The 27,606-nt window shown below is 42.4% G+C and overlaps 1 protein-coding gene and 1 long non-coding RNA gene across 5 annotated transcripts in view; both read left to right on the plus strand.

Moving 5' to 3' along the window:
- Window positions 1–2,558, plus strand: part of FYN (FYN proto-oncogene, Src family tyrosine kinase) — a 204,719-nt gene extending 202,161 nt beyond the window's left edge. For all 4 annotated transcript variants that reach the window (XM_079149149.1, XM_079149147.1, XM_079149150.1 and 1 more), the window contains one exon: window positions 1,896–2,558. In XM_079149149.1, coding sequence (XP_079005275.1) covers window positions 1,896–2,104 — 209 coding nt within the window. In that variant the 3' untranslated portion in view covers window positions 2,105–2,558. The remainder of the gene's footprint in view (window positions 1–1,895) is intronic.
- A 3,520-nt stretch (window positions 2,559–6,078) lies between these two features.
- On the plus strand, window positions 6,079–8,728 carry LOC306665927. The gene is made up of 2 exons (XR_013765145.1): window positions 6,079–6,962; window positions 7,094–8,728. It is a non-coding gene; the product is annotated as an uncharacterized lncRNA (long non-coding RNA).
- The last annotated feature ends 18,878 nt before the right edge of the window (window positions 8,729–27,606 follow it).

A 27,606-nucleotide genomic window follows, 5' to 3' on the forward strand; every position in this document is an offset into this window, starting at 1 on the left:
GTAAGTTACGAAAACTTTCTGGTTTTCAGAGCTTGTAGGACTTGGAGTCATGGATAACGAAATGTTGGCTTGTGTCCCTGACCCCATTTGGCTGGAATGCTTCCAGCAGCTCCAGGAGCCGCCCCTTGCCTCCAGCACCCCGCCCCAGATCCTCCGTTTTTAGCTATTGGAGGAGGATTTAAGCTAATTAGCTGCAGGGCTGCTGTCTGTCCCTCAACAGCCACATGAAGAAGACAGTGTGGAGGCAGGTGTTGCGCCACACAGTCCCACTCCTACACTATTGCTCTCTCCCTAAAGCAAGGGGCTGCCCTGATGTGGGGGTCGGGCTATTTGACAACACTGACATTGAAGGCCCACTTCAACACAGCAGAAATAATATATGGGATTTATCACCCCAAGAAATTATTAATGGGGTATAAATTATTAATTATTAATAAGGTATAAGAAACATCCTAAAAGGGTTTGGACAAACAGGTGACTGACAGGGCCATGGTTGACAGCCAGGAGGAACCAGGATACACCAAGCTCCAAAAGTAACAATAACAATAAAGGGAACTAACTAATCCAAAAGCCTGAGTGTCCTCTACCCAGCAGGACAGAGTTGTGCTCTGGACCCAGTACCTCTGGCCAAGCTGATGGTTCTGGTCATGGGTTGCCTTCTCCCCCAGAAATCTCAAAGGGAGCTCTATGCATCTGCTGTGTTCCCCTGCTGGTGACAGCCCTCAAAGGTATGGGAAGAAGTCTACTGTGTGGCTTAGAATCAGATTTTTACTTTTGTAAGTTAACTGGGTCAGAAGTTGGAGAAGATTCCAGTTCGCAGGCTCATGGCCAAAACATACAAGGTCTTGGCAGAGAGAGGGAAGAAAGTGATATGGCAAAAAAAAAAAAAAAGGGAAGGAAAACTGGCGAGTGGTATCCGGCAGTAGTTGGGAAAGGGTCATAGCATTTATCTCACTCTGAGAGTGGCATTTCTCGAGTTGTCAAAAAGGTCAACACGGGGGAAGCTACGTTCTGTACAGGGTAGTGCTCTCCTTCAGTGTCTTCTTTGAAGGCTGTGTGTCCCGATTTTTTAACATTAGTCAGCTCCCCTAGAGAGTCAAAAAGGTCTCAAATAATAGAGGTACTGTGGGGTCACCAGGCCAGGCAGTGCCCAGCAATACTGGTATGATGGCAGATTTTCGGAGCACTAAAAGTTTGCCCAGATATGAGATAAACTAACTTATGAAATTCCATAAGTGAGGCTTACAGATGCTATAAACACAAGGGCAGTATGCTTTCAATCCATGGCGTAATTATTTTTTTTTTTTTTTTTGGTCTGTTCAACTGAAGTATAATTTTCATACAATAAAATTCAATTTTAAAAATGCACTTCAGTGAGTTTCAACAAACAGCTTCATTATCAAATACATACTGTAGAACAGGGGTTGGTGGACTTTGGGCCAAATCTGGCTCGCAGACTGGTTCGATTTTTGTGCTTTTTTTCAAGCCACTGATACAGAGCACCTCCCTCACCCCAGAGTTCCCTCTGACCCTTTGCAGGCACCCCCGCCCCACAACCACTGATCTGCTTTCCATCCATGTAGGGTTTTGCCTTTTCTAGAATGTGATATAAATGAAAGCATGCAGTATGTTGCCCTTTGTGTCTGGCTTCTTTTACTTACGATGCTTTTGAGATTCATCGTCTGGGTTTTTGCCCACGTGAGCTCTGCATTGCTTTGTTGTTCCTGCATGGTATGATAGCCCATTAAAGGCAGGATCTGACTCCTGGTTGGGGCGGGTGCCCTCCCCATGTTTTAAACACATGCAGGATCAAAGCAGAAAAAAGGGGAGCGCCGGCCGCGGGGTCAGGGCCTGAGCCCAGGAGGTGCCCGCTCTCACTGCCCTTGTCTTTGCAGGCATGAACAACCGGGAGGTGCTGGAGCAGGTGGAGCGGGGCTACAGGATGCCCTGTCCGCAGGACTGCCCCATCTCTCTGCATGAGCTCATGATCCACTGCTGGAAAAAGGACCCTGAAGAACGTCCCACTTTTGAGTACTTGCAGGGCTTCCTGGAAGACTACTTTACCGCCACAGAGCCCCAGTATCAACCTGGTGAAAACCTGTGAGAGCCAGCTCTGCAGAGAGAGGCCTTGTCCCAGAGGCTTCCCCACCCCTCCCCATTAGCTTTCAATTCCGTAGCCAGCTGCCCAAGCAGCGAGAACCGTCCAGGATCAGATTGCATGTGACTTTGAAGCTGATGAACTTCCATGGCCCTCATTAATGACACTTGTCCCCAAATCCGAACCTCCTCTGTGAAGCATACGAGACAGAACCTTGTTATTTCTCAGACTTTGGAAAATGCATTGTATCGATGTTATGTAAAAGGCCAAACCTCTGTTCAGTGTAAATAGTTACTCCAGTGCCAACAATCCTAGTGCTTTCCTTTTTTTAAAATGCAAATCCTATGTGATTTTAACTCTGTCTTCACCTGATTCAACTAAAAAAAAAAGTATTATTTTCCAAAAGTGGCCTCTTTGTCTAAAACAATAAAATTTTTTTTCATGTTTTAACAAAAACCAATCAGGACAGGTGTTTGTTTTTTTCTTTTTTATAAATATGAATATATATAATATATGTCCCTGTACATATACCATGTGGGTGCTAACATGGGGACCGTGGCCAGCCTGGGCCACAAAGCTGTGGGACCCAGAGTGAGGATTTTACTACAAAATCTGCATCAAAGCACTGGTGTTATTCTGAAAACCAATGGCCTCATTTTTGGCTTTTTCAAAGCATGATTCCTTTTTTTCCTTCCTTCATTTGGATTGCATTTTTTTGGTTCATGACTGTACCTATAGATGGTTGTTACTTTGACTCTCTTCAGGACCACCCCCCAAGCTGAGTTCACAAGTTCTATTACCAGTATTTGCTCCAACTTACAGCGATTTGTTCTTGAAACTTAGAAGTGAGCATATTTAAGCAAGCCAACAGCCAATTCTACCAAGAGAACTGGAAGATGGATACCATACAACCTTCTTGTATAAAAATATGGATGCTGAAATGTTTCAAATGTTTTTAATTTAATAAATCTTGTAACCACATTTAAATGATCTAAAACCCATAGCATTGTAGTCATGGCAACCTACTAAACTTTCTCATGCAACTAAAATTTATGGGGAAGGTGAGGGTGGGGGGTTGTACATGTCCCGTTGTAAAATAAGTGTTTTAAATGTCCTGTACTGCTAATGAATGACTCTATATGTCCAAGAGTTCTCCAGTGGAATAACTATGCACTACTTTACATTTCATGGGGATGCACAAAAAAAAAAAAAAAAAAAGTATGACATTTTTAGTTGCTGTTTGTACCAGCCTTGAATGACATATGTTTAACAACAACAAATCAAAAATCCTATTTCTATTGAGTTTTTAATACTGAGTAGCAACTCTGAAGTCTTAATTCCTTTTTTGTTATGATTTATTGTGAGTTTACATTTTTAAATTGTTTAACTTTCTTAATTTAGTAATTAAAAAGAGAGCATTTTACATTTGAAAAAAAAATTTTTTTGTTCATTTGTTTAAATCACAGAAGGAACTCTAGTAGTTCTGTAACATATCTGTCCCACACCAGATGGTAAGGAGTCACCTGGTGAATTTAGCCATTGTGCAATGATTTCCAAATGACAGAAACATTCAGAACATCTGGAGATCCCTTCCCCCACCCCAGGCTAGCTAATTCAGAGTATGTTAAAACAAGACTAGGCATACCTTAACATTTTAATTTGTTAGACATTTCTTCTAACTGAAATTTGCTATGTCCCACTAGAAGGAGAAAGAGATAATTATAAGAAGAGTTTTTCTTGCCTTGGAGTCAGTAAACATATTTCCAAGTGTCAGTCCACTTCCATAATGAAATTGCTAATCAGGGAAACAGCCTGGTATGATAGAAGGGGCAGTGGGTGGACCCAGGCTAGATGTCCTGGCTTGGCTCTGGGATCCTTCAGCTACCGGACCTTGAGTGATCACCAGCATTCCCTCCTCAGGATGTCTTGCAAGTGAGGGGGCAGGATAAGATTCACTGTCAGTTCCCCATAGCTCCACCTGCTCCAGAAGCCTGTAATTCTAAAGTCACTGATGTCATCATGTAAGGGGATTTTTGTTGTTGTTGAAATAACCTTTACATTTAGAAAGGGTCTCCAACACTGGGTTAAAAACAAAAGAAGAAGAAAAGAAAAAAATTATTTTGAACAACCAAACTTAATGGTTTTGTTTTTGGTATCAATGCAATTGCTAAATTAATACAATTTCAAAGATCTCATTACACATGACTTTTATCACATGGGGCAGTTCATGAATACATTCTATATATTTTTAAAGATAACTTTATTTTAATCTTCACATCCCACCTGGATGGAAAACTTGCAAATATTCTCTGGAGGATTTTTGTTTATGTTCTGACTCGTTAAAAAAAAAAAAAAAAAACTGAAGAAAAAAACCTGATTCTTTAAAAAAGCAGTCTTTAAGAAAAAGCAGTCTGTTCAAGTCAAACTATGACCTTTAATCCATCAGTTGAGTTCATTGTGGATTCTCTTATATGGAGTAAAACTAAGGACTTAGGTCAGCTTAGGTCACTCTTATGAAACGCTGACACCAGGGTTGCAAGAATAAAAGTAAAAGTAGCTGTAAGTGTGAAGAAATCAGAGATGTGTCAGGGTTTTACTTGCAAGAGGATACTGTGCTTTCAAGAGATATTCCTGAGGTCACCTCTAGGGAGGCCCGACACCCGCCCAGGGAGCCTCTCTCCCTCACAAGTTGTAGAAATTTGGGGTGAGGAAACTGAATCTCCAGACCAGAAAGTTCTCTTGTTAAGAAAGAAAAGTATCACCCTGGTTTCAAGTGGTGGTGAAACTGTTTTGCCTTCAGTAACCTGGTAATGAAAGCACACCCTCTCCATCCCTCAAGAGAGCTACCATCTGGCTTTGCTCTGCAGGACAGGGAGGCTTTCTAGTAAAGCATTTCTTTTTACTTTTTTTTTTTTTTTTTTTAAACTAAATAATAGACCTGCTGGAGAAGACCATTGCAAACTGGGACAAAAGGATTCCTGTTCACTCCTTTCTCCTTGCAGCCCACTCTTGAGGCTGCTGTGTTCTTGGTGCCCTGATGGACAGGGAGGACTGAGAGCCCTTGTAGACACAAGGTCCCTCGTGTTAGGGCACCAGGGGGTAGCCTGGGCAAACAATGCCTTTGGCTCTGCCAGGTGTGGGGATACAGTTGTTTTCATGAGGAAAGTTAAGGTTATACGTGATCCCTCAAACACAACCACACTATTAAAGATTTCCTGACATGCACCAGAGGGTGTTTAACCACCTTGAGAAAAACAGGAATCCTCCTGTGACTAAATCTTGGCAGCAGAGGATTTTTCTAGTAACATTGCTGCTACAAAATTTAATCTGCCATTTCCCCGGTGACCTTACCAATTTCTACCATTATTAATTGGCTTAGTTCCTTCCTGAGTCTTGAAAGAAGGTAAGATTTTCCACAGAATGCAGAGAATTATACTGAAATTCGATGCAAAAGGACTGTCATCTGCATATTTGTCACGATTCAGGACAAGAGAACCTCTTTGGGCAAGGCAGGCATTTACCTAACAAGTTGTATTTGAGTAAAATGGCGTCTGCTCAATTTGTTCCTGGAATGTATTTTTAATAACTTTATATGATTTTTGTTGACTTTCCTACCATATACATTATACTGTTGGAATTCAGTCAGGTTGGAATTCAATCAAATAATTGCAGGAAGGAAGCTAGAGAGTAAGGGAGGAAGACTGGCTTTGATTTTTGGAGGGAAAAATAAAGGAAGCTTAAACAAATTCCAAAACAATATTGTGGGATATAGGTTACTAAAGCATTAGCAATTATGCTTGTTTATTTTATTTAATTCTTAGAAAGACTTTATAATTCCATAGAAGAACATAATAAAAAGATAGAACCTTTAATATCTTTGAAATATCAAATCAACTTTTCAACCATTCCTTGAAAGTTTTCATAATATACTCCTAAATCATACTTCATTCTTTCCTAACTGCAAAATATTGAGAATCTCATAGAGCTGGGACAGAGGACAAATAGACCTTTTTTTTTTTTTTTTAAATTAAGGTCTGGGAATATAGATCAGTGGTACAAAGCTTGCCTAGCATGTGTGAGGACTTGGGTTTGATCCCTGGCACCACAATAAAGAAAAAATTCTGAATTAGTGGTTTTCCAGTATTGTAGGAACTAATCAGTGACAACAGCCAGAACACTACGCTCCTCTCTCAAATACTTATGACACTTCTACCCGTGTGTTAATACCATCTGTGGTTAATAACATTGCTCTTTTTTTTAGTGTGTTCTACTTGCCAGTTTATGCACTCTTTGAGAACAGAACTGCTGACTCCATCCCTCGTTATCCTCACTGCACCTAGAACAGTGGTGAGTTTATGGCGGATGTTGGATGGATGGAAGGATGGTTAGATAGACGATGCCCCCATCAATTGAGGTGAATGGTTCACCTTCAAATGATGCACTTACCTAAGAACTTGCTAAGCACACAGGACATACTGCATGCTGCCCTTGGCACTAACCTGCCAATTATGAATGTGTGGTCGCCAGTCTTTGAAATATGATGTTAAGGTCCAATCCATACCCTTGGTGCTACCCAAGCCTTTCCCCAGAACTTGTACCAACACGTAGGAGGATAAATTTGTATCTCTTAGAAACTAGGGGCAGCACAAAGTAAATGGCACCAAGGGATACATAGTCCTAAAGTACTTTCCAGGTCTCATTTAACTTAATAATTCTATAAAAACTTGATATTCCACTCCCTAAGACATCTTCATCTTTGTATAAAATTATTTTCCAGATCATCCAGTCGTACAATGTACTCAGCCTGTGACCTGGAGGATCCCTGGCACACCTCTGGGTGACCACAGGAGCTCCTACAGCCCAGGTGAGCAACATAGCATGAAGTAGTTCGTGAAAACTTCATTGGATGCATTGACATGGTACATGGGAAAGGTAATACTGGTCCCCATTAATTGGGAATTCTCTTACCTGATTTCATTTTTTCACCCATCGAAGAACAACTCCATGACTGAAAATGGGAGAGAAGATAGGGGATTTGATGGGAAGAAAGAGGAAAACCACCCAGAGCCACCTGGAAGTAAAGGTCCAGTCCAGTCAACCTCCTTGGCCCACATACAGCAAGGAGGAGGAGGAGGAGGAGGGACGGAGACATTGGATAGGGAGGAAGAAACCACAGCCAGAATGAGAGGAGCCCTTGAAAGGCTGTTCAACGTAGTGAAATAAAAGTGGCCATGACTGTGGGCACAGGTAAGGACTCATCAGTCATTCCTTCTTGAAACTTGTGTTGCCTGCTTACTATGGGCTAGACTCTGTGCTTGGTGGCAGAAATCCAAAGTCAGGTGATTAGCATTCGCAGTTCAGTGAGGATGGAGACCCATAAAAATAGCTGCAATGGACTTTCAATAGATGGAAGCACAGAAATTAGTACAGGAGTGACATCCAGCTCAGTACGGGGAGTGCAGGGGAGGCTTCCTGGGAGACGTGGCAGCTGAATTCCCACTTAAAGACAAGTGCCTAAAAGCAGGGGTCCAACGTTGCTCATCTTTGAACGTGTTACCTTCTGACCCCAGCCCACATTAGGGGCTACCTCATGCTTTACATTCAGAAGGTAGTCAGCAAATGGTCTTAAATGAAGAAAAAAATAGAACCATCTCCCCCCCCCCAAAATCCCTCCCTTCCCCTCTTCCTCTCCAATTAAAAAGTATACAAGACCATCATTTATTCTGATTTATGGGCTGCAAAATGGAAGGGAACAACAAATAATAGTTAAATTTTAGACAGGTTGTTGACTCCAATGTCCCAGCTGGAATATAGGTGGAAATATATCTCTTGGGTATGGAAATAAAATAGTTACTAGGAAAAAGTTTCATAATAACCCCTCACTACCTCTCTTAACAACAACTAGTAGAGCCGGGTGCGGTGGCACACACCTGTATTCCCAGAGGCTTAGGAGGCTGAGGCAGGAAGATTGGGAGTTCAGAGCCAGCCTCAGCAATTTATCAAGGCCCTAAACAACTTAGTGAGACTCTGTCTCTAAACAAAATAAGGGCTGGGCACCATGTACAGCCAGAGGAATGAGAGGTAAGGCTCCGTTTGTGTACAATGTGTCAAAATGCATGCTACTGTCATGTATAACCAATCAGAACAAATTTTTAAAAATTAAAAGTGGGGGGTGGGACTGGGAATGTGGCTCAGTGGTTAAGCACCCTTCTGTTCAATCCTTGGTGCAAAAATAAATAAATAAATAAAATAACGATTAGTGGAGGGGTTTTCCTATTTATAAGTCCACTATTAGTTTTCCTCTTGTCCTCTTACAAGCTAGACCGTTTTGCTTGAATCATCATGCAGTATGTAAATCCATGAAGGAAGATGTATGCTAGCAATCGCAAGGTATTCTAGCTGTTTTGTTCAGGATATTTTTCCTTTGGTTAATTATCAAGTGCTTGCTATGTAATAATCAATGGGTGGCTAATTGGAAGCAAGAGAGAATGAAATGGGTATTACTCAGATAGAGTTTTTAATGAAAAGCATACACATAATACTGTGGGGAAATATCACAAGAGATTTTATCTTTTTTTTTTTTTTTTTTTTTTTTTTTTTGATGTGTGTTTACCAAAGGATTCGTTTAAACCACTCATAAACTAAAATCCAAGTGTGTGAATCCTTTCATTTTTTTAGGCCCCCTCCCAAGGGATGAGCACTGAAAGATGCCAGGAGGGTAGCCACGCCTCCAGAGGTGGGTGGGGAAACCAAACCTTGCTAAATGGAGCCGGAAGGTCTGTCAATTCCCAGAGAGCAAGGAAATGGTAAGCAAATGACAGCAGTTGCCTAGAGAATTAGGGAATGAATAACAATGCTTTCTGGTAAATTAACCATATTACATTGTGCACAGGAAAGGGATAGAAAAAAAGCCCTTTTAAAAATTGAATAATAATTTGCCCACATCATTTACGTAAAACGCATGATTTTCCTACTTCAGTGGACTTTAGTTTGATTTAAAATATTAGCAGCTCCAGGACTGTTCACCAAAGCATAATTGGTGAGATAATTAGGAAGGGGAAGAGAAATCAGACTGTAATCAGCACAATCCTTTGCGAGTCACTTCACCTCCCTCCTCTTACCTGTGAATTTCAGAAAATATTTGTTTATACATTCCTGAAGGTCTCTAAGTGAAAGTGCAAAACATTAATCATTGTCATTGCTATCACTAAACCATGACCTCACCATGTTTGAGAGGAAGAAAGCAATGCTTCATTCTCTTCTGTATTTTTCTGCTCTGATTCAAATAAGTACTTGTTTTTGAATAGGAGGGGGAAAATGGAAATGTAGCAAAGCTACACTTAAAATAGCAAGCTGAGAACAAAAGCAGCCTGCACACAGCCAAGGGAGACCTTGGAGATCCATAGATAAAAACAAAAAAAGCTGCGCTTGGCTGGGATTCTGTTTCAAAATCAAATGCAAAATGGAGAACGTCGTTCCAACTGTAAAGGTTTTTGTAGTCGACAATCGTCTGAAATAAAAAGGCATCATGTAATCTCCTTTGACAGTCAGAAGCTGCACGATTGGTATGAATTATGACATTCGCTCATGATGGATGTAAATTTTCCTGAACCAGACTGGTCAGGGGGGAGTGGAACTGGCAGGTCTAGCAGATATCCTTCCCTGCAACAGGGCGTACCCGCATGGACCGGCGTCCCTGGCCTTTCCTCTCCTCCTTCTCCCATCCCCTGCGCCCTGTGCCTCATTCCATTAGAATCATAAAATTTTCACTTAACTATTCCTTTGTTTTCTCCATCCTCATCTCTCCTCACAGGGTCATTATTTATTAAAGTCAGTCCTTAGATTTCTACCTTTCAGGTCAAAATTGTGGCCGATCGTCCACCTCTCTGAGTAGTCATGCTTTATTGCCTGCTTCTGTCTCCACTGTAACCTTGCTGGCCTGATAACTCTGAACTTTGAACCCCACAAATCTCCACACTTCTTACCTCCCAGGTGCCCCTTCTGCTTGGGTAAAAAGGCCTTCTCTGATCCTAATGCTCCTTCCCCCACCCTGCCCCATTCTTTCCATGTCTCCCCCTGCTCCTGCCGTTGGTCTGAGATTGATCAGATAATAGTTTTGTGCCTCTACCTCCTGCCACTTGCTATAAATCACCTTCATGCAAATAGAGAAGGCAATCCTACCCCAAGACACTTTGTTGCCATCTGCCAGAAAATTGCCATAATAAATATGCAAAGGGATAATGACTTGAATGTGAATGGTGCCCCCTAGAATTGTGCAGTGCACAACTGATACACCTATATGTGACAACCCTGTAGTTTGAAATCACTCAAGTCATCCTGGAGCCCTGCATAAAAATCATAGCCACACTAGATCAGCATTACCTTTTTATAACAATTTGCAATATAAAAATTAAAATCTTTTGGTCATAATCAGAAATTACTGAGGGGCAGTTGCTAGAAAAATGGAGTCCCCAGGCAGCAATACCTGTAAGAATAAAAGACTCCCAGCATCTAGCTCAAGTTTGACTTGCTATCTGGGCAAACAGCCCAAACCACGCTGAGTTGATTTTTCAGGAAGCATCAAAGTTAGAAAGTTGGTAAGTCTGGGTACAGTGGGGGAGGTCTTGACCTGTATTTAGGTCAACCATTACCCCTCTCTGACTGCTTCCTTTCTTGTCGATTGCCCCATCTGTCCCCCCTCCCTGTTTCCCATTCAGCACAACCTGCACATTCTTGTGATCTCTTACTACATAAAAAAAAATTTTAAAAAATCCAAATATCTCATGGCAGAAGGAGAAGCAGTCATTTTTTTTCCTCTCAAATTAGTAATTTGGGCAGGGCTCATCAGGGACAGCTTGTCTCTACTCTGTGCAGCCACAGCTGAAGGAGCTCAGATGTGGCTGGGATCTGCTCTCACAATGACTGGGGACATGGCTGCTGAGCCGGTGCTGGCTGCTGAGCAGGGCTCAGCTGGGGCTGTGGGTGAGGACTTGGGTCCCACTTGGGCTCCCACATGGCTGTGTGGGCTTGCTCCCACAGATGAGCCCACCTTGAACAACTCCAGCTGACTAATAAAGCAGAGGAGACAAGCTGCCCCCACCAAGCCCGGCCCAAATTTCCAACTTCTCAACAAAATAAATGATTGTGGTTGTAAGCCACTAAGATTTGGGGTAGCTTGTTTTGCAGCCACCAATCACCAGAATATATATGCTAGATGTGATATGAATCCATTTCCCCATCATTCTAGGATGCCTCCCTATACTTCAAAGTCGAGGAAACTCAAAACTACATTTCCCAGATGCCTTTACTGTTAGGATCATGATTGTGAATTAGGCTACAACAATTAGACCTGTTTGCACAAAGTGTGAAAGGCAGAATTGAGACAATTTCTTGCATCTTGTGGCTCTTTCCTGATGGGAAGCAAGGTCAAGAGCCAGTGATATCCTGTCTCCTGATTCATCGGGGTCAAGAGGCAGTTGCAGTTGCCAAGGGGACAGCAGCTGGGCTCCACATTCCAACAGGGGCAAATGTTGCTGGCAGCACACACTGTTGCTGGCCTTTTGACCTTTCTGGCCTCATTTTGCAGCTACAGCATTCTTAAGGTCAACAGCTCCAAAGGCAGCTTCCCACCTACCTTCTTGTGGCAGAGGTGGGGGCTCCCTGGCAGATTGGGTCTACCACTTGCTGGGAGTCATCCCAAGAGCCTAGCTTTGAGCCCTGTCTTCCAGCCCCTCCAACAGGTTCATAATTTATAACGAATCCCTTTTTGCTGAAAAACTCTAGTATGTTTGTATTTCCCACGCTGACCCCTGCAACTGATACCCAGGTTATCCCCAAGGCTTTGTCCCTTTTCAGTCTCTTGTTCTTGCTTCCTCCCATCTAATCATTCTTTCAACCAATATTTATGGACTTTCTACCTTGTGACAGGCATTATGCTGTATGTGGAGAAAAAAAATCTATGAACAAAACAGACATGGCTCTGCCCTCATGGGAAGAGGCAGGACAAAGACCAGGCATCAGCAACAGACACCTGCAAGGCCAGGCATCCCCAGCTTGTTTTGGTGGGTCAAGTTTTCTGTGAACGCAGCCATGCCTCCTCAGTTCTCTCTTGTCCGTGGCTGGCTCTGCCCAGCGCTAACCAGTTGAGCCACTGCAGTAGAGACTGAGTGAATGCCCCTCGAAGCGAAAATATTAACCGCCTGGACCTTGAGAGACAGTTTGTCGACTCCTCAGTTAGACAAATCGAACTCCAAGTCACCCTCCTGTGGTCCCTCTCATCTGATGGATTGTTCTTTCTATGGATTCTGCAGATGCCATGGTTCAACCCCCAGCTCCGTGGTAAGTGCTTCAGGAGAATCTTCTCAGCTCATTCTCACAACCACCTCAGGGACCCGTTATTATTATCCCTATTTTACAGACAAGGAAATGGAGATTTACAGAGATTTGTGCTTATGTGACTGGGTAGATGCTGACACCATTAATAAAGATTTTTAAAAGACACAGGAAGAGGAAGAATAGGAAGAGGAAAGAATAGAGAGAATAGAGGCCCATGGGCTCCTGGCACCTGCAGACATCTGCAGGAGGTTGTCGCGACTGATTTCCTGCTGGATGTGGTGAGAAGGGGAGGACTTCAATTCTAAATGGATCTTAGGTTCAAATCACAATTCTGTCACTCACTAGCTGAGTGAATTTGGGCAACTTACTTCACCTCTCCAAGCCTCCTAACCTCAGTATCCTCATAAGGAAAATGGGCTCTTGTGAAAATCTAAGAAAGAAAACCAAAGTACGCACATCCAGTACCTACCATAGTGCTTGATACACAGTAGAAGTTGGATACGTTTGTAACTTTCCCTTCATCTTTAGTCTTATCTTTCACATAGGGGAGAATATCTTCCACAATTATTCTTTGATTATGTCATTCTCTTCCTCAAAAATGCAATGTGTCCCTCTGACCCCCCACTACTGGAAGGAGACCTGTTTATGGAAGATCCACCTGGCTCATGCCCCTTTCTTTATACTCCTGCAAACTCTGTGTCTCTATAAGAGGTGGATCCAGGCATATTTTACATGCAATACCTCCCTGATCTGCGACCAGAACAGCTGGGCCATGGGTCTAACCAGGGGAAGAGCTCCATTGCCCACTGGCTATCAAATTGTCTCCCTTGAGCAAGAACTAAGAATAAAGAGACTATGTGATTGAGGCTTGGCCTCCAGTTCACATTGAGTTAGGGCCAGAGTTGGCCCCATCGGGGAGCAGAGGATACAATCTGCAGCAAAACGGTGGCTTGAGACCATGGACCATCAGAGAGAGTGACTGAATCAGCTGCTGTCCCCATCCTCACATCTGCAGGCCAATCATGCTGCCTGAGCACAATTTCTTTGAGATTCCTGAACCATTTCAGTACATCATCGTTTCACTTGAGCTAATTCAAGGACGTTTCATTCACTACAGTCTGACTCTACTGTCTGGCCAGCCTCACAGTCTTGTCACCTCCACCATATCCCTTCCCTATGCCCTGGCTCCACAGAATGACCCACAACTGCTCATACGTGCTCCACCCTACTCCAGTCTTTGTGGTGTTTCTTTGCTCTCTCTCCTCTTCTTAAAGGCTTCTCCATCCTTCAAGACCCAATTCGAACATCCCATAATGGCTGCCTCCTCCTTTGATGGCGTTCACCATGCAACTCCATTATGGACATTAGTATATGTCTTTGAGATCCTCTCCTTCACTCTAGGCTCACTGAGGTTAGGAACTTGGCACACTTTAGGCACTCAGATATTTCACTAAATTTAATCCAAGGGTTAGAATACTAAAAGGCAATTCTGAGCTTCTTCAATAGAGAATATTTGTGCCAGTATAAGCCATTTTTTGTTAAAATGGAAATGCATTTAGAGAATGCTTCAGATTAAAGGCATGAAGATCAAAGGGCATATTTTTGGCCAGGAGTTCTGAGTCTTAGAGATCCAAATAAATCGTTGACTTTTTATTTCCTAAATTGATTAGAACCATAACACTGGATTTGGTGCTATAATAGAAAACTTTCTGGAACTTTTAGCCTGGTAAAAATGCTGTTGCCTCTTTACTATAAGTGTTAGAATTGCTCTTGTCTCAAAGCATCCACACCCACTGCTGAAATGGCCAAGTACATCTGGAAAGCCTGATTCAGAAAAAGACCAGGGAGCCTGCAGAACCCCATCCTTCGTTGGAGTTAGGGGCACACCAGCTTCAGGCTCATCAAGAGAGGGGGTTGTGTATCACATACAAACACATGTCCATTCAGGTTCAAGATCCTGTGGCCCCAGGTGAAGAACAGAAAACCGTTGCTCAGACAGTGCCTGAAACATTAACTGCATCCTACAAACACGTGAGAATTTCCCAATGAGTATCTTGACTGCAGATGTGAGCCTGGCAGCTGGTCCTGGGCCCTGTGCCTGAGGTTCAGTGTGGGGATGCTCTTCCAGCTGCATACCCCCCAAACCTGGCAACTACTTGGTGCCCAATTCCCCAATCTCCCTCTGTGCTATGGAACTGGGCTTAGGGTCCTAGGTCATGGAGTGCATCAAGCACTTTCCCAGAGCACAGGGAGGGAGAGACTCCCAACAACTAAAGGAAAGTCTGCTTTCTCACACTGACCTTTGACACTTGCCAGGCTTTCTGAGAAAACTCCAACCAGGTTAACCTAAAATCACAGTTCCTACACCTGCCTATGCATGACCTCAGAGAAGCTTTTAAAAGCCAGATGTCTAGGCCACTGCCCAGACTTACTGAATCAGCTTTCTTAGAGAACCGGGAATTTGTCACTGAACGCGTATCTTGATATGTCTGGTTGCTGTTATGGAAATACCACAGACTGGGGGGCTTATAATTTATTTCTCAGTCCTGGTGGCTGGGAAGCCCAAGATCAAGGCATTGGTAGATTTGGTCTAAGGAGCGCCTGCCTCCTGGTTCAGAGAGGGCCATCTCCTCACTGTGTTCTCACAAGGCAGAAGGGAAGAAGGAACTCTCTGGGGTTCCTTTTATAAAAGCACTATTCACAATATAAAGGTCTCTGCTGTCATGACCCAACCACCTTCCAAAGGCCCTAACACCATCACCTTGGTGTTAGGATCTCCACATATGGATGTGGGGACCACCACGTCAGTCCAGAGCAGACTGCTTCCCCTTTTCTCCTCTCTCCATCCTCCTGCTGGAAATGTGTGGCTGCAGAACAATCACGCAACATACTTCACTCGTTCCTTTTAAGTCCCATTCACCCCAGCCCCAGTGACCCAGCCATGACAGGGCCTGGGCAGTCCTGACAACCATCTCAGAATCTGCCCCTACTACTGAGAGGCTGGTGACCAGAGCACCCCAGGGCACCACTGCAAGTGTTCCTTCCAGCAAGGACAGAGGGCCGTCTCAGTCTGGGGCCTTCAGCTTTTGGAGAAGGCAACTGACCCAGGCAGGCCAAGTGGGCTTGGTATAACTCAGCTCCTGAGAAAGCAAGTCCCTGATACAACTGGGACAAGTGACCAGTGATGAGTCTCCTGGGGAGCAGCTGTGAAACCAGACTGGGAAAGCAGGGAGCAAGACCACCTGACCAGTGAGCACGTCTGGCTCACAGCTCTTCTCCTGCTTGGCTGGGGCCACAACAAGCTTCCAGCTGGACACACCAGCACTTCACAGAGGTGTCGCCCTATTGCACTGAATGAGCCTGATCTCCAGCAGAGAGTCCCAGAAGATCACAGACTTACAGGGCACAAGGGACTGACTTTCAAGGCAAACCCCTGGTTTTATAGATGAAACTGTTCAAACACTATATAAAACTGGCTTTACTCCTGCATCCCGTCTTTTCATTCAGGTCTCCACACAGAGTGGCGTTCCTGGAACTGGCCACACTTCAGGGTGTCTTTCCTCACTTCTCAAGCCTGATTTTGATAAATGTGACCACCTCAAGCACCTCCCTTTACTCTTCCAAGATGCAGACAGGCTCCCGGGGGGTGGAGATGAGGCCAGGGTGGGCTGGAGATGCTCTCTAGAAGGCACCTTGCCCACTGCTCCTGGACTTTGTCTAGGAGCTAAAGGACTCTAAAAGCCCCATTTGGTTTTCTCAAAACCAAAAAACCCTCAGGTGGAATCATCCTCCACCTCCTGCTCGCAGGGGAAATCCTGCCTGTGTCTCCTGCCCTGGTGTAGTCAAGTTATCAGTTCTTCCCCTTCCTTCTGAGCTGATTGCTGACTCAGGCAGCCAGGGAACAGAGGCTGAAACTGGTTAACTGCAGATTCTTGAACTCCTCTGGTGTGTGGGTGAGACCCAGAAATCTACATTTTAAATACATGAACCTTTTTTTTCTTCTTAGCAAAAGTAATTTATGTGCACACGTCTAGTCTTAGTGTAAAAACAACAAACATCAGCAATAAGACAGTGCTTTCCCCTTCCGAACACGACACCTCCCCAAAGTGCTCATCAACTCTGGGCTGGAGGAAGGCATCCTGAGGCGGCCTGCCCAGGGACAGGACACTGGACACCATCCTACGTGGACATTATCATCATGAACAGATGAGGTAGGGACAGGACTTAGGCCAGGGGAATTTTACAAATGTTTTCTGAAGTATTTGAACTTGGTGGTTACTTTGCAACCTTTTGAATACATTTGCATACAGAGGGCTTTATCTTTACATAAGTGCACATCTTGTTCTCAACTTTTCACCACATACTGTATCTCAGAGAGCTTCCCAGTCTCACATTTTTACTTTCTCCCCACCCCCACTCCACGCGTCCCCTGCTACGGGGATTGAGCTCAGGGGCGCTCTACCACTGAGTCACATCCCCAGCCCTTTTTATTTTTTATTTTGGAACAGGGTCTCGCTAAGTTGTTGAAACTGGCCAAAACTTTACCATCCTCCTGCCTCTGATTCCCGCGCCACTGTCCCTAGCCTTTACCTTTTTAATGAATGATGTTTAGTAGTGTTCCTTAGAATGGGAATCTTGTCATTCATGTCACTACTCTTCTGTTGGTGGATATTTAGATTATTTCCAGATTTTCAGTGTTACAATCAACTTTATGTCCTCGTGCTTTTTTAAATGGACATCTGCCAGGATTTCTCTTGGAGAACTATCCAGAAATAGAAGAACTGTTTCAATATTGATTTTGATATTTTCTTAAATTTAATATCTACTGCTGAATTATCCCATCAAACTGCTTAAAGAGCATGCATTTCCCTGGAATCTTCGTTTTTTAAAAGGGTCCAAGTGATTTGGATACAGGTATCCAAGGAACATACTTTGAGAACGTGAAGAAACAGTTGTGTTAGTTGACTGTTGCTACAGTAAACCAAGCTTACAGAAATTGTCCCAAACTCAGTGGCTTAAAATTATGGGTTTTGTTGCTGTTGTTGTTGTTGTTTTCTTTCCCTCAGGGAGCTACAATAGTCTATAGCCCTGCTTTGCTTGACCTTCTCCAGGCCCAGAGCTCCAACTTGCCTACTTCAGGACTTAGCTGAAGACTTCAGGTCAGGTTTAGGTCTGTTCTGGGGCCCTTTGTCCTGGGCCCCAGGCTTAAGGGACCAGTGGATCCCTAGAGGACTCATAAGTGTCTTATGGTTAGGGCAGAAGCATCCATGGCAAGCTAAACCTCTCAAACTCTTAAGATTTCTGATTGTGCTGAATTAGAACAAGATATAGTCCATGCGTTTATAATTGTGCCAAAATGGATTTTACTGTCAGGTATAACTAAAAAAAAAAAAAAAAAAAGATTTCTGATCGCATCATGGTTGCTAACATTGCATTGGCCTAAGTCACAGGGCAGCGTGGCACAAGTGCTGGCAGTAAACCCTGTCTTTGGTGCCTGGACTCTGCAAAGTGATGGCAAAGGGAAGTACAGGGTCAGGACCAAGTCTTTCAACCCCTCTACCATCACGATAAGGGTTCGGGCTTTGGCATCAGGAAGATTCAGGTTTGTCTCCCTGCCTATTTGATGTTGGGGAAATGATCAAATATGGAGTGATTGCTGTCCATTGTCACATTGAAATTGAGTCTCACCAAAACATTTTTTGATTGATTTAAATATTTGGTTTAAAAGAAACCAGTGATGGAGTGTCACATGTCTATTAGAACATCTAATTTATTAATTAGATTTCAAAACTGCTTTGCAGCTGCACCGTACTTCAGTTCCCCTGTGAACACACACATTCCTCCAAGTTAGAAAATCAAGCCCCGGCCCCCAGCGTGCTCTTGTTAAAGTGCCATTCACACCTTCCTTTATGTTCATTCATATTTAGGATTTAAAGTGATTCTCCTATTTCTCAATTGTTTTTTCAAAGAAAAAAATACAGTTAATTACTATAACTCCTTAAAAGATTTAAATTTCAAGTATAGCCCAAAATATAGTAATAGGGTTTTCAAATAATTCTGTAATTCTGTTTCCATGTTGTTTTTAAACTTTTCATTGAACTATAAAACAGAAACATTTTTAATTGAATAGGATCAAGGATTTTGATCCTAATTAATTACTTACTACTTAAGATTCAGCTTGAGAAATTTTAATGTCAAGAATTTTTACAATACTATTTCAAAATTGTATTTCTCGGTGATTTTCTTTCTCCCCCAAATTTAGAGAATCTCATTTACCTAGAATTAAAAAAAAAAAAAAAAAAAAAAAACAGGAATATCAAAATGCTGTTTACCATCAAAATGTTTTCAAAAAACACAACTCCTCAACTGCTGAGAATATGGTCTGATTTGGAAGGTTTTATACTGATAGGTTTTAGACTAAATTTGTCATTGAAGATTATAAAACTCGCCAGAGATGTGTTAGTTTCTTGGGACTACGGCATATCAAAGCACCCACAGAGGCCAGACAAGGTGGCGCATGCCTGTAATCCCAGTGACTCGGATGGCTGAGGCAGGAGGATCACAAGTTCAAAGCCAGCCTCAGCAACTTAGTGATATCCTAAGCAACTCAGTGAAACCCTATGTCTAAATAATATACAAAATAGGGCTGGAGATGTGGCTCAGAGGTTGAGTGCTCCTGAGTTTGATCACCAGTACAAAAAAAAAAACCTACCACAGAGCAGGTGGCTTAAAGGATAGAACTCCTTTTCACAGTCTGGAGTCTGGAAGTCAAGGTCAATGTCCAGCAGGCTGGGTGTCTCCTGAGGCCTCACTTCTTGGCTTACACGTGGTAGCCTCTGGTTGCATCCTCAGATGACTTTTTCTCTGTGTGAACACTTAGCTAGTATTTGTCAGTCTGTCTTAACTTCTCTTATAAGGACACCAGTCAGATTGGATGGAGGCTCACCAAAGGCCTTGTTTTTTTTTTTTTTGTTTTTTTTTTTTTTAATTTTAACTAAAAATCATAAATTTACATAGGGCAATGTTGTTTGATTCATTGTTATTTTTTCCCTTCCCCCCCACCCCTCCCACCCCTCTTCTCCCTCTATACAGTCCTTCCTTCCTCCATTCTTACCACCCTCCTTATCCCTAATCCTAAACCTAACCCTAACCCTAACGCTAACCCCTCCTACCCCCCCTTATATGTCCTCATCTGCTTATCAGCGAGATCATTCGTCCTTTAGTTTTTTGAGATTGGCTTATCTCACTTAGCATGATATCCTCCAATTTCATCCATTTGCCTGCAAATGCCATAATTTTATCATTCTTCATGGCAGAGTAATATTCCATTGTATATATATGCCACATTTCTTTATCCATTCATCAACTGAAGGGCATCTAGGTTGGTTCCACAATCTGGCTATAGTGAATTGAGCAGTATGAACATTGATGTGGCTGTATCTCTGTAGTATGCTGATTTTAAGTCCTTTGGGTATAGGAAAGGCCTTGTTTTAACTTACTCTCCCTTTAACAATCCTGTCTTCAAATTCTGGAGTTAGAACTTTCACATATACATCTTGAGGGAACACAATTCGGTCCACAAAAATAGATTATGGACAAAATGACTTTAAAAATTATCAAAGACACTACTGAGATATACCTCACATGAGATTCACTCATTACATTTTTTTAAAATTATATATATATGTGTGTGTGTGTGTATATATATATATATATATATATATATATATATATATATCTACTGGGAACTGGACTGGACACCGGGGCACTTTATCACTGAGTTACATCTCCCAGCCCTTTTTATTTTGAGACACACGGTCTTGCTAAGTTAGCCAGGCTGAACTCAAATTTGCCATTATCTTGTCTCAGTTTTCTGAGTCACTAGGATTATAAGCATGTGCCACCATACCAGGCTAAAATGTATAATTTGTCTGATTTATTATTATTATTTTTTTACCGTTCATTGAGTTGTGCTACCATCACCACAATAAATTTTTAGAACATTTCCATTACCCTGAAGGAAAACCCACAATCTTAGCTATCACTCCCTTAACCCCACCCCCCCCTCCAGTGCTGGGCAAGCACTAATCTCTCTGTTTCTGTAGATTTACCTATTCTGGATATTTTTAAAAAATGGAATCATACAATATGTGGTTATTTGGCTTTTTTTCACTTAATCTAATGTTTCCAAATTTCATTCATATTATAGTATATATTGATACTTCATTTTTTATTGCTGAATAATATTCCATTATATTGATATACTGATTTTTTTTAATCCATTCATCAGTTGATGGAGATTTGGGTTGTTTCCACTTTTTGACTGTTAAAAATAATGCAGCTCTGAACATTCATGTACACCTCTTTGTGTAGACATATGTTTTTAATTCTCTTTGTATGTGGAATAGAATTACCAGATCATGTGCTAACTATGTATAACCATTTGAAAATAAAATTTTACTCAAATTATTGTTTTTACAACTAAATAATCAAGAAGAGGTATACTATCTTCATGAATTAATATATTTAATATATTAAGATAGCACTTTTTTTCAAATTGACCTGTATAATCAAGACTGTTCCAGTTAAAATCCTAGCACAGGTAAGGAAATTGACAAAATTATGAAACATATAAAGATACACCAAGGACTTAGAATAACCAAACCATTTTGAAGTATAACAAAGTTTGAGGATTCACACTACCAGATTTAATGATTTGCTATAAAACTATAAAAGAGAGTTTGGTGTTAGGACAGGGATAAACACATAGGCCAGTAAACAGAATAGAAATCCCAGAGAGACCCACACATACATAGTTATTTGATTTGCACAAATGCACTATTTCATTTCAATAGGAAAAGTGTGATCTTTTTAATATTCGAAGCCAAATCATTCACATGTTCATATGGTAAAAAATGGACCTTCACTTACCTCACACCATACACAAAAATTAATCTGAAGTTGAATCATATCCCTAACTGTGGAAGGTAAAGCACTAAGGAAAACATAGGAGAGTATCTTCATAACTTTGCGTTAAACAGAGATTTCTCAAAAAGATTCAGTCATAAAAATAAAGCATCATAAATTCAACCTGTTGAAAAGAAAAGCTGTAAAATAAGACCATGGACCTTATTTTGAAATAAGAATGTATGTTCATCAAATATATCATTAATCAAGTGAACAGGCTCAGACTTGGAGAAGATATTCACAATACATATTTCTTATAAAACACTCTTACCCAGGATATATTAAGAGAATTTACAAGAAGCATTTGAAAATGGACAAAAGACTTCAACAGACCCAACACGAGAAAAGCTGTTCTGATGGCCGACAGGCATACTAAAATGTATTCAGTGATAGGACTCATGGAATGAGTGTGAATTTAAATCACTGTGGAACAACACTGAACGACTAATAGCAAAAAGAATGACAATCCCGACATTGGGTAAGGATGTGAAGCCACTAAAAGGTTATTCGATGGGTGTATCAATGTATTCCATCACTTTGGAAGACTGGTGTTAAACTTAAGCATATACTTACAACTCTGTTTTTCAGCAATTCCACTCTTGGGTATCCATCCAAGAAAAATTAGTGCATAAGCCTACAAAAGAGTTGTACATGAATATTCAGAGCAACTTTACTCATCATAGCCCCGAACTGGAAACTATGCAAACATTTGTCGATAGAAGGATGGGTCAATGTGTTAACGATAAATTCACATGGTGGAATACTTCACAGTCACAAAAAAGAACAAAGTATTGAGACACATCACAATATGGATCTCAAATTTTTACTTTGAGTGAAAGAAACCAGACATAAGACAGTAAATTCTGTTTGATTCCATTTATGCGAAGTTCAAAAGCAAGCCAGAACCAATCAATGGTGATAGAAGTCAGACTAGTAGTTATCTTAGGATTGGGGGTAGTGACTGGGAGAAGGCATGCATAGGGGAATCTTCCAGAGTGAAGGAAATGTTCTAAATCTTGATCAGGTTGGTGGTTACGTTAGTATATATATGTAAGGGAAAACCTACTTAGCTACCCGCTGAGCCCACTTAAGATTGGTGCACATTATTGAAATAGAAGCTATTCCTCAACAAAAACAAAATAATTGAAGGAGACGACTCATATTGAGAGAAGCTTCATAAGGATTTACACATAAGTCTACTATTCCCTCTTTGGGGAGGAGGTAGAATGTTTAATTTCTCTGAGCCCCAGTTTCTCATCTGTAATTAGAAATAATACCCTACCTCACATGTATTAATTTGATAATGAGGTAAAGTTCATAAAATATGACATTTAATGGCTTGTCCTAAGTATTGGCATCAGATCTACCATTTCGTTGCTGCCAGTATTCTGCCCCCCCATACCATTTTATAACCCAGATGGTCAGTCTGTGAACATCTCAGCCAGCCATTGATCCCCCGTGAGGCTGTGAACATTCTCAGCAGTCATTGGTCCAGACTGTTAGCCTGCAAACTTCCTAGCCAGTCATTGGTCTGTTGTTATTAGCCCACAAAATTCCACTACTTAAGAATAGCTCCCCTGCCATTCTCTCTCTCTCTCTCCTACTCACTTTCACTCTTTCTCTCTCTCTCTCACACTGCGGGCAGACACTCTGCCTATCCACTTAATAAAATTTCTTGCATGAGTTCCTGCATCTGGAGTGGTTTCTGGGTGCTTTCACTGAGTTTTACCATCTGTCAAATGGGTACAAACATAGTGACTGTTTCATATCCAAAGGTAATTCTGAGCCAATTCACTAAGTATAGGGCATTAAAAGTGTCTGGCTCAGAAACTCTCAATAAATGCTAATATTGACTTTATGCATATGAACTAGATTAACCTCAAGGCCTCACCCATTTGCTGTAAGAGTCTCTAGAAGCCTAGATGATTGGGTATATATGGCTCCTATTCCCTGCAACAGAGCTGAAATGAGAAAAGCTAGGTCCCTGACTCTGTCTTTCCCCCACCCCTGCTGCCTGAACAAAGGGGAGGAATTCATAATTCAGGAAAACATTCATTCTGCATTTTTTTCTTGTGCCTGACCCCCTGTGTCTGCCAACACATTTCTATGCTTAGGGAGCATATGACAGCCCAAGCAAGGAAAAGGACTTTCATTTCCTTCTTTTTCCTGCCTGTGGGTGCTAAGACTACTACTAACAGGTTACCCATTATACACCAGCTTCTGTTCTAAACAGTGACACACATTAAGGCTTAGTATCCCCATTTCATGGAGATAACTGAAAAACAAAGTGCCTTGGTGACTTGCCCAGGGTCACAGAGCTCATTCTTGGGTGGAGTCAGGAACCGAAAGCAGACAGCCGGGTGCCAGAATCGACTCTGCTAATCTAGGCACTGTGCTGCCTCCTTTATGGGGCTTGATTTTTGCTGAAAACTTTCTGGTCATAAATCATTCCCCAAAGCCCTTTGTCTCCTCTGTCCCTTTCTCAGGATTGAAAGAGCTAAAGTAGCCTTAGTATTCCAGGTCTTCACTAGAGCAGGGTTCGCTGCTCCAAATGTCACTCAGTTTTCTCTGTGGCACTGTTGAGTTACAAACCTGTTTCACCAGCTTCACCAGGAGTCCCTGCAGGCTGGCTTTTTTTCAGAATGTTTCAGGTCTGAACTGGAAGTGCCCATTTTATGTTTCTCCAAGATGGCGCGCCTTTCCTCCAAGCTCTACCCCACTCCTGGGGTCTCACACTCACACTTCCAAGTCTAACATTCACCTTTTTCTGGGGAGTAATGATCTGTAACATCTTGGATTGCCTACCAGGTGCCACAAGCAAGTCTGCTTTGGGGCTTAAGTCTGTGCAAATTCTCAGCCCTTTACCTCCAGGTTCCCTTTTGTCCACAAATGTCAACCTATGCAATCCCACTGAAGCAACACAAAGCCAAAATGTGGATCCTGAGGACAAATCTGGGGGAGGGGACTAATAACAATTTCAGAGTGTAGACCCCCTAAAAATGTAGACTCAGTGAGTTCTTTTGGAGAGCTTTTGTCCCCAAACAGAATTCTAAAGTAGAACTATGTAGTCACATGTTGGGAGACAGAAGACTAAAATATTTTCTATCTTTTGCCCCATGCCTACTTTCCATGGAGCCCACGGAAAAGGACTTTGAGGGTGCTGCCTTCAGTGCAATCCATTTCCTATATCAAGCAAACTCCATAGTGTGAAAAGCAGTTCGTGAGTTTGGATGTGGATGCCAGGTGCTAGTGTCCCCCTGGCTTCCCTCTGCAGACTCTCATTTTGTGTTCTGCTGCTGAGGCCTCCAGCTGATATCATTTGCAGCCCAATAAAGCGGGTGAGGGTGTTAAAACACACCAACCTGGCTGCCTGTCACCACAGGAAACTGTGCTCTTTCCAGACCCAAATTTATGTCCATCCTCCATAAACTTTATTCTGCACCGTGCTGCTGTGAAAAGTGATTTACTCATGAGGTGTCGGCTCACAGGATGCAGACCTTCAAGAGATCCATGCTAACCCCGCTGGCGTCACATAAAGAAACCCCCACAAGGACGGAGCACTTCCCCAGAGGGCCTCAAATTGCAGAGGTCGGGGCGATAGGCTCTCCCCAGCTGTGATCTCAGAGGTGTCTCCTGGTCAACCTCAAAGCCTGACAGCCATAAAATCCCAGGAGGCTGCAGCAAGAGACCTCACTAGGTTTTGCAGATAGGAAAAAACCCATGTGCAATGTCTTTCTTTGGTGGCCCATAAATACCCAAAAAGAGTCCATACATACTGAGAGGTTTGCCAGGAGGGAAAGTGTGTGTGTGTGTGTACTCGTGCATGTGTAGACGTGTGGGTATAAAATACATGGTTAATAAAAATATGCATACCTAACATGGGAAATGATGCATTTCCTAAATATAAGTAGAAGGGGATCAAGTCCGTTTCTGCACATCAGAGAATGATGGAGAAAAGGGCCCATGGGGCTCCTCCGGTGGGCACCTGGCATGGACCAGGAGTGCAGCCACCTGCTGCAGCAAGACCAAGAGATGACAGGGAAAGCGGCCTCCTTCTCCTTCGCTAGGTTAGATTGTCCTGTGCATTCGAATGTGTGCCCACCTGTCCAGTCTGTTTGTACCAATGACTAACTCCCCGAAGCGAGAAAAGAACATGCCCTGATGTTTACTTTCAGGAAGTCCTGGCTCCGTCAAGTAACCAGCTTGTCATGTTTCATGCTCCACATTGGGCCACAGGAAATTATCTGTGGACTCAGGTAGTCCATACTTAGAAGACATAAAACCAAAGAAAATATATGACCAACTTCCTTGTTTTAACAAGCTCAAACAGAAGGAATGATGGGTACTATCTCTCTGTTATTTAAGATTTAAAAAGTCCTAAGGTTCTTAATTTGTCCAGTGTATCAGTCAGGTTAATTTTCTATAGCTTCAGTAACAAAGATCCCAGAGGTCTCAGACTTAATACAATTCAGTCATGTCCAGTGTGGGCTAAGCAACTCTACTGAGTGTCTCTCCTCTGAACTGTGATGCAGGCTCTTTCCACCCTTCTACCATTCCCTAGAGCTTCACTGGAGTCCTCCACTGGATCTTCTGCCTTCATCTAGCCTTCAGTGAACTGACCAGCTAGTGGGACATTTTAGGGGCCACATCTGGACATGGCATTTATTATTACCTCTGCTCACATTTATTTATTTATTATTACCTCTGCTCACATGGCATTTATTATCACCTCTGCTCACACATCACCAACAACCTGTTGCATGTTCGGCCTAAGGACAGAAGTCTGGAGAATGTTTCCTCCTCATGTGCTTGAAATCAGAAATGAAATTGATGGGAATGTAGTCAGTCCTAGACACATCTCAGAATGGAGGTGAACCTGAACTAAGATGTTTTAGCCAACTTTACATGTTTGTGACCAAAAGACCTGACAAAAACAATTTAGAGAAGGAAAAGTTTGTTCTGGCTCTTTGTTTCAGTCCTTTGTCAGTAACTACATAGCTCTGGGCCCAAGGTGAGGCTGACATCATGGCAGAAGGGCATGGTGGAAGAAGCAACTCAGAGTATGGCAACCAGGAAGCAGAGAGAGAGAGAGAGAGAGAAAGAGAGAGAGAGAGAGACAGCTCTGCTTACCAAGGACAAAATAGGAACCCCATAGACACACCCTCAAGTTACCTACTTACTCCAGCTACACCCTACCTGCCTACAGTTGCCACCCAGTTAATCCACCCCACAGATTAGGTCACACATCATAATCTAATCAATTCACTTATGAAAATTCTTGTATTGTTTTACACGTGGAGATTTTGGGGAACACCTCCTATCTAAACCACAGCATAAGAATTCAAGGCCTGTTCTGCCTTGAAAGCAACACTTAATAATTCCATTTAATTCTAATATACATGTATGTCACCTACACAGTGTGATTTATGGACCTTTTGCAGCTCTCCTACTGCAAAATACCTCCTCTAGTCCACCTATTCTGAAACCTTGCTGTTAGAATTCAACATTGTCTTTTCTTTCTCCTCTAAAAGGGTACCAGTGTTCAATTCTCAGCTCCAAATTCATCCTTCATTGCATGCTCCTCGAACATGAATCTGTGCCCTTGACTTTTCCCTTGCCATTGGTGTAATGTTGGGCTTGGCAGTAGAGGGCGCTGGAGAGACCCTACATGAGGAAGGGGTTTCTGTGCTGGTGCCCTTATGCTGGTTTGGTAGTCACGTGCCACTTACAGGGCTCCTAGCACAGGCTGCTTCTCCAGCACCTGACTTCTATGGGATACATAGTGGCCAGCACCAGTCAAGGGCCAGCGGTTACCCTGGCGCTTCCCACACCTCAGTGATTTTATAGTCTAGTACCTATAGTGAGATATCTCACCAATTTTTTCTGACCCACTAGAGGGCCAATTTCCAGCATATTCACCAGTGTGGCATCCCAGTGTTCTCTGTGCCATGCAGTATGCCCTCTTCGACAAGGTCCAGATCTTAGCCCTGGGGGACTCTTCCTTAGCATCTATTTCAGCCCTGAGGGTAGTGGTTGCTTCTTACGTCTGCCACTCCTGTATTCTTTGGAGTTCTTTTTATTTCTTACTAACCAATTGTTACTTTAATCCCCTGTTACAGTTTATAATTCTTTATATTACCCTTTCCCTGTTCAAATTATAGTATAGTGTATTCCTCTTAATTGGATCCAGATTGATGTAGAATGCA

The sequence above is a fragment of the Sciurus vulgaris genome (assembly GCF_902686455.1).
Source record: "Sciurus vulgaris genome assembly, chromosome: 7".
In the NCBI taxonomy this organism is placed as follows: Eukaryota; Metazoa; Chordata; class Mammalia; order Rodentia; family Sciuridae; genus Sciurus; species Sciurus vulgaris.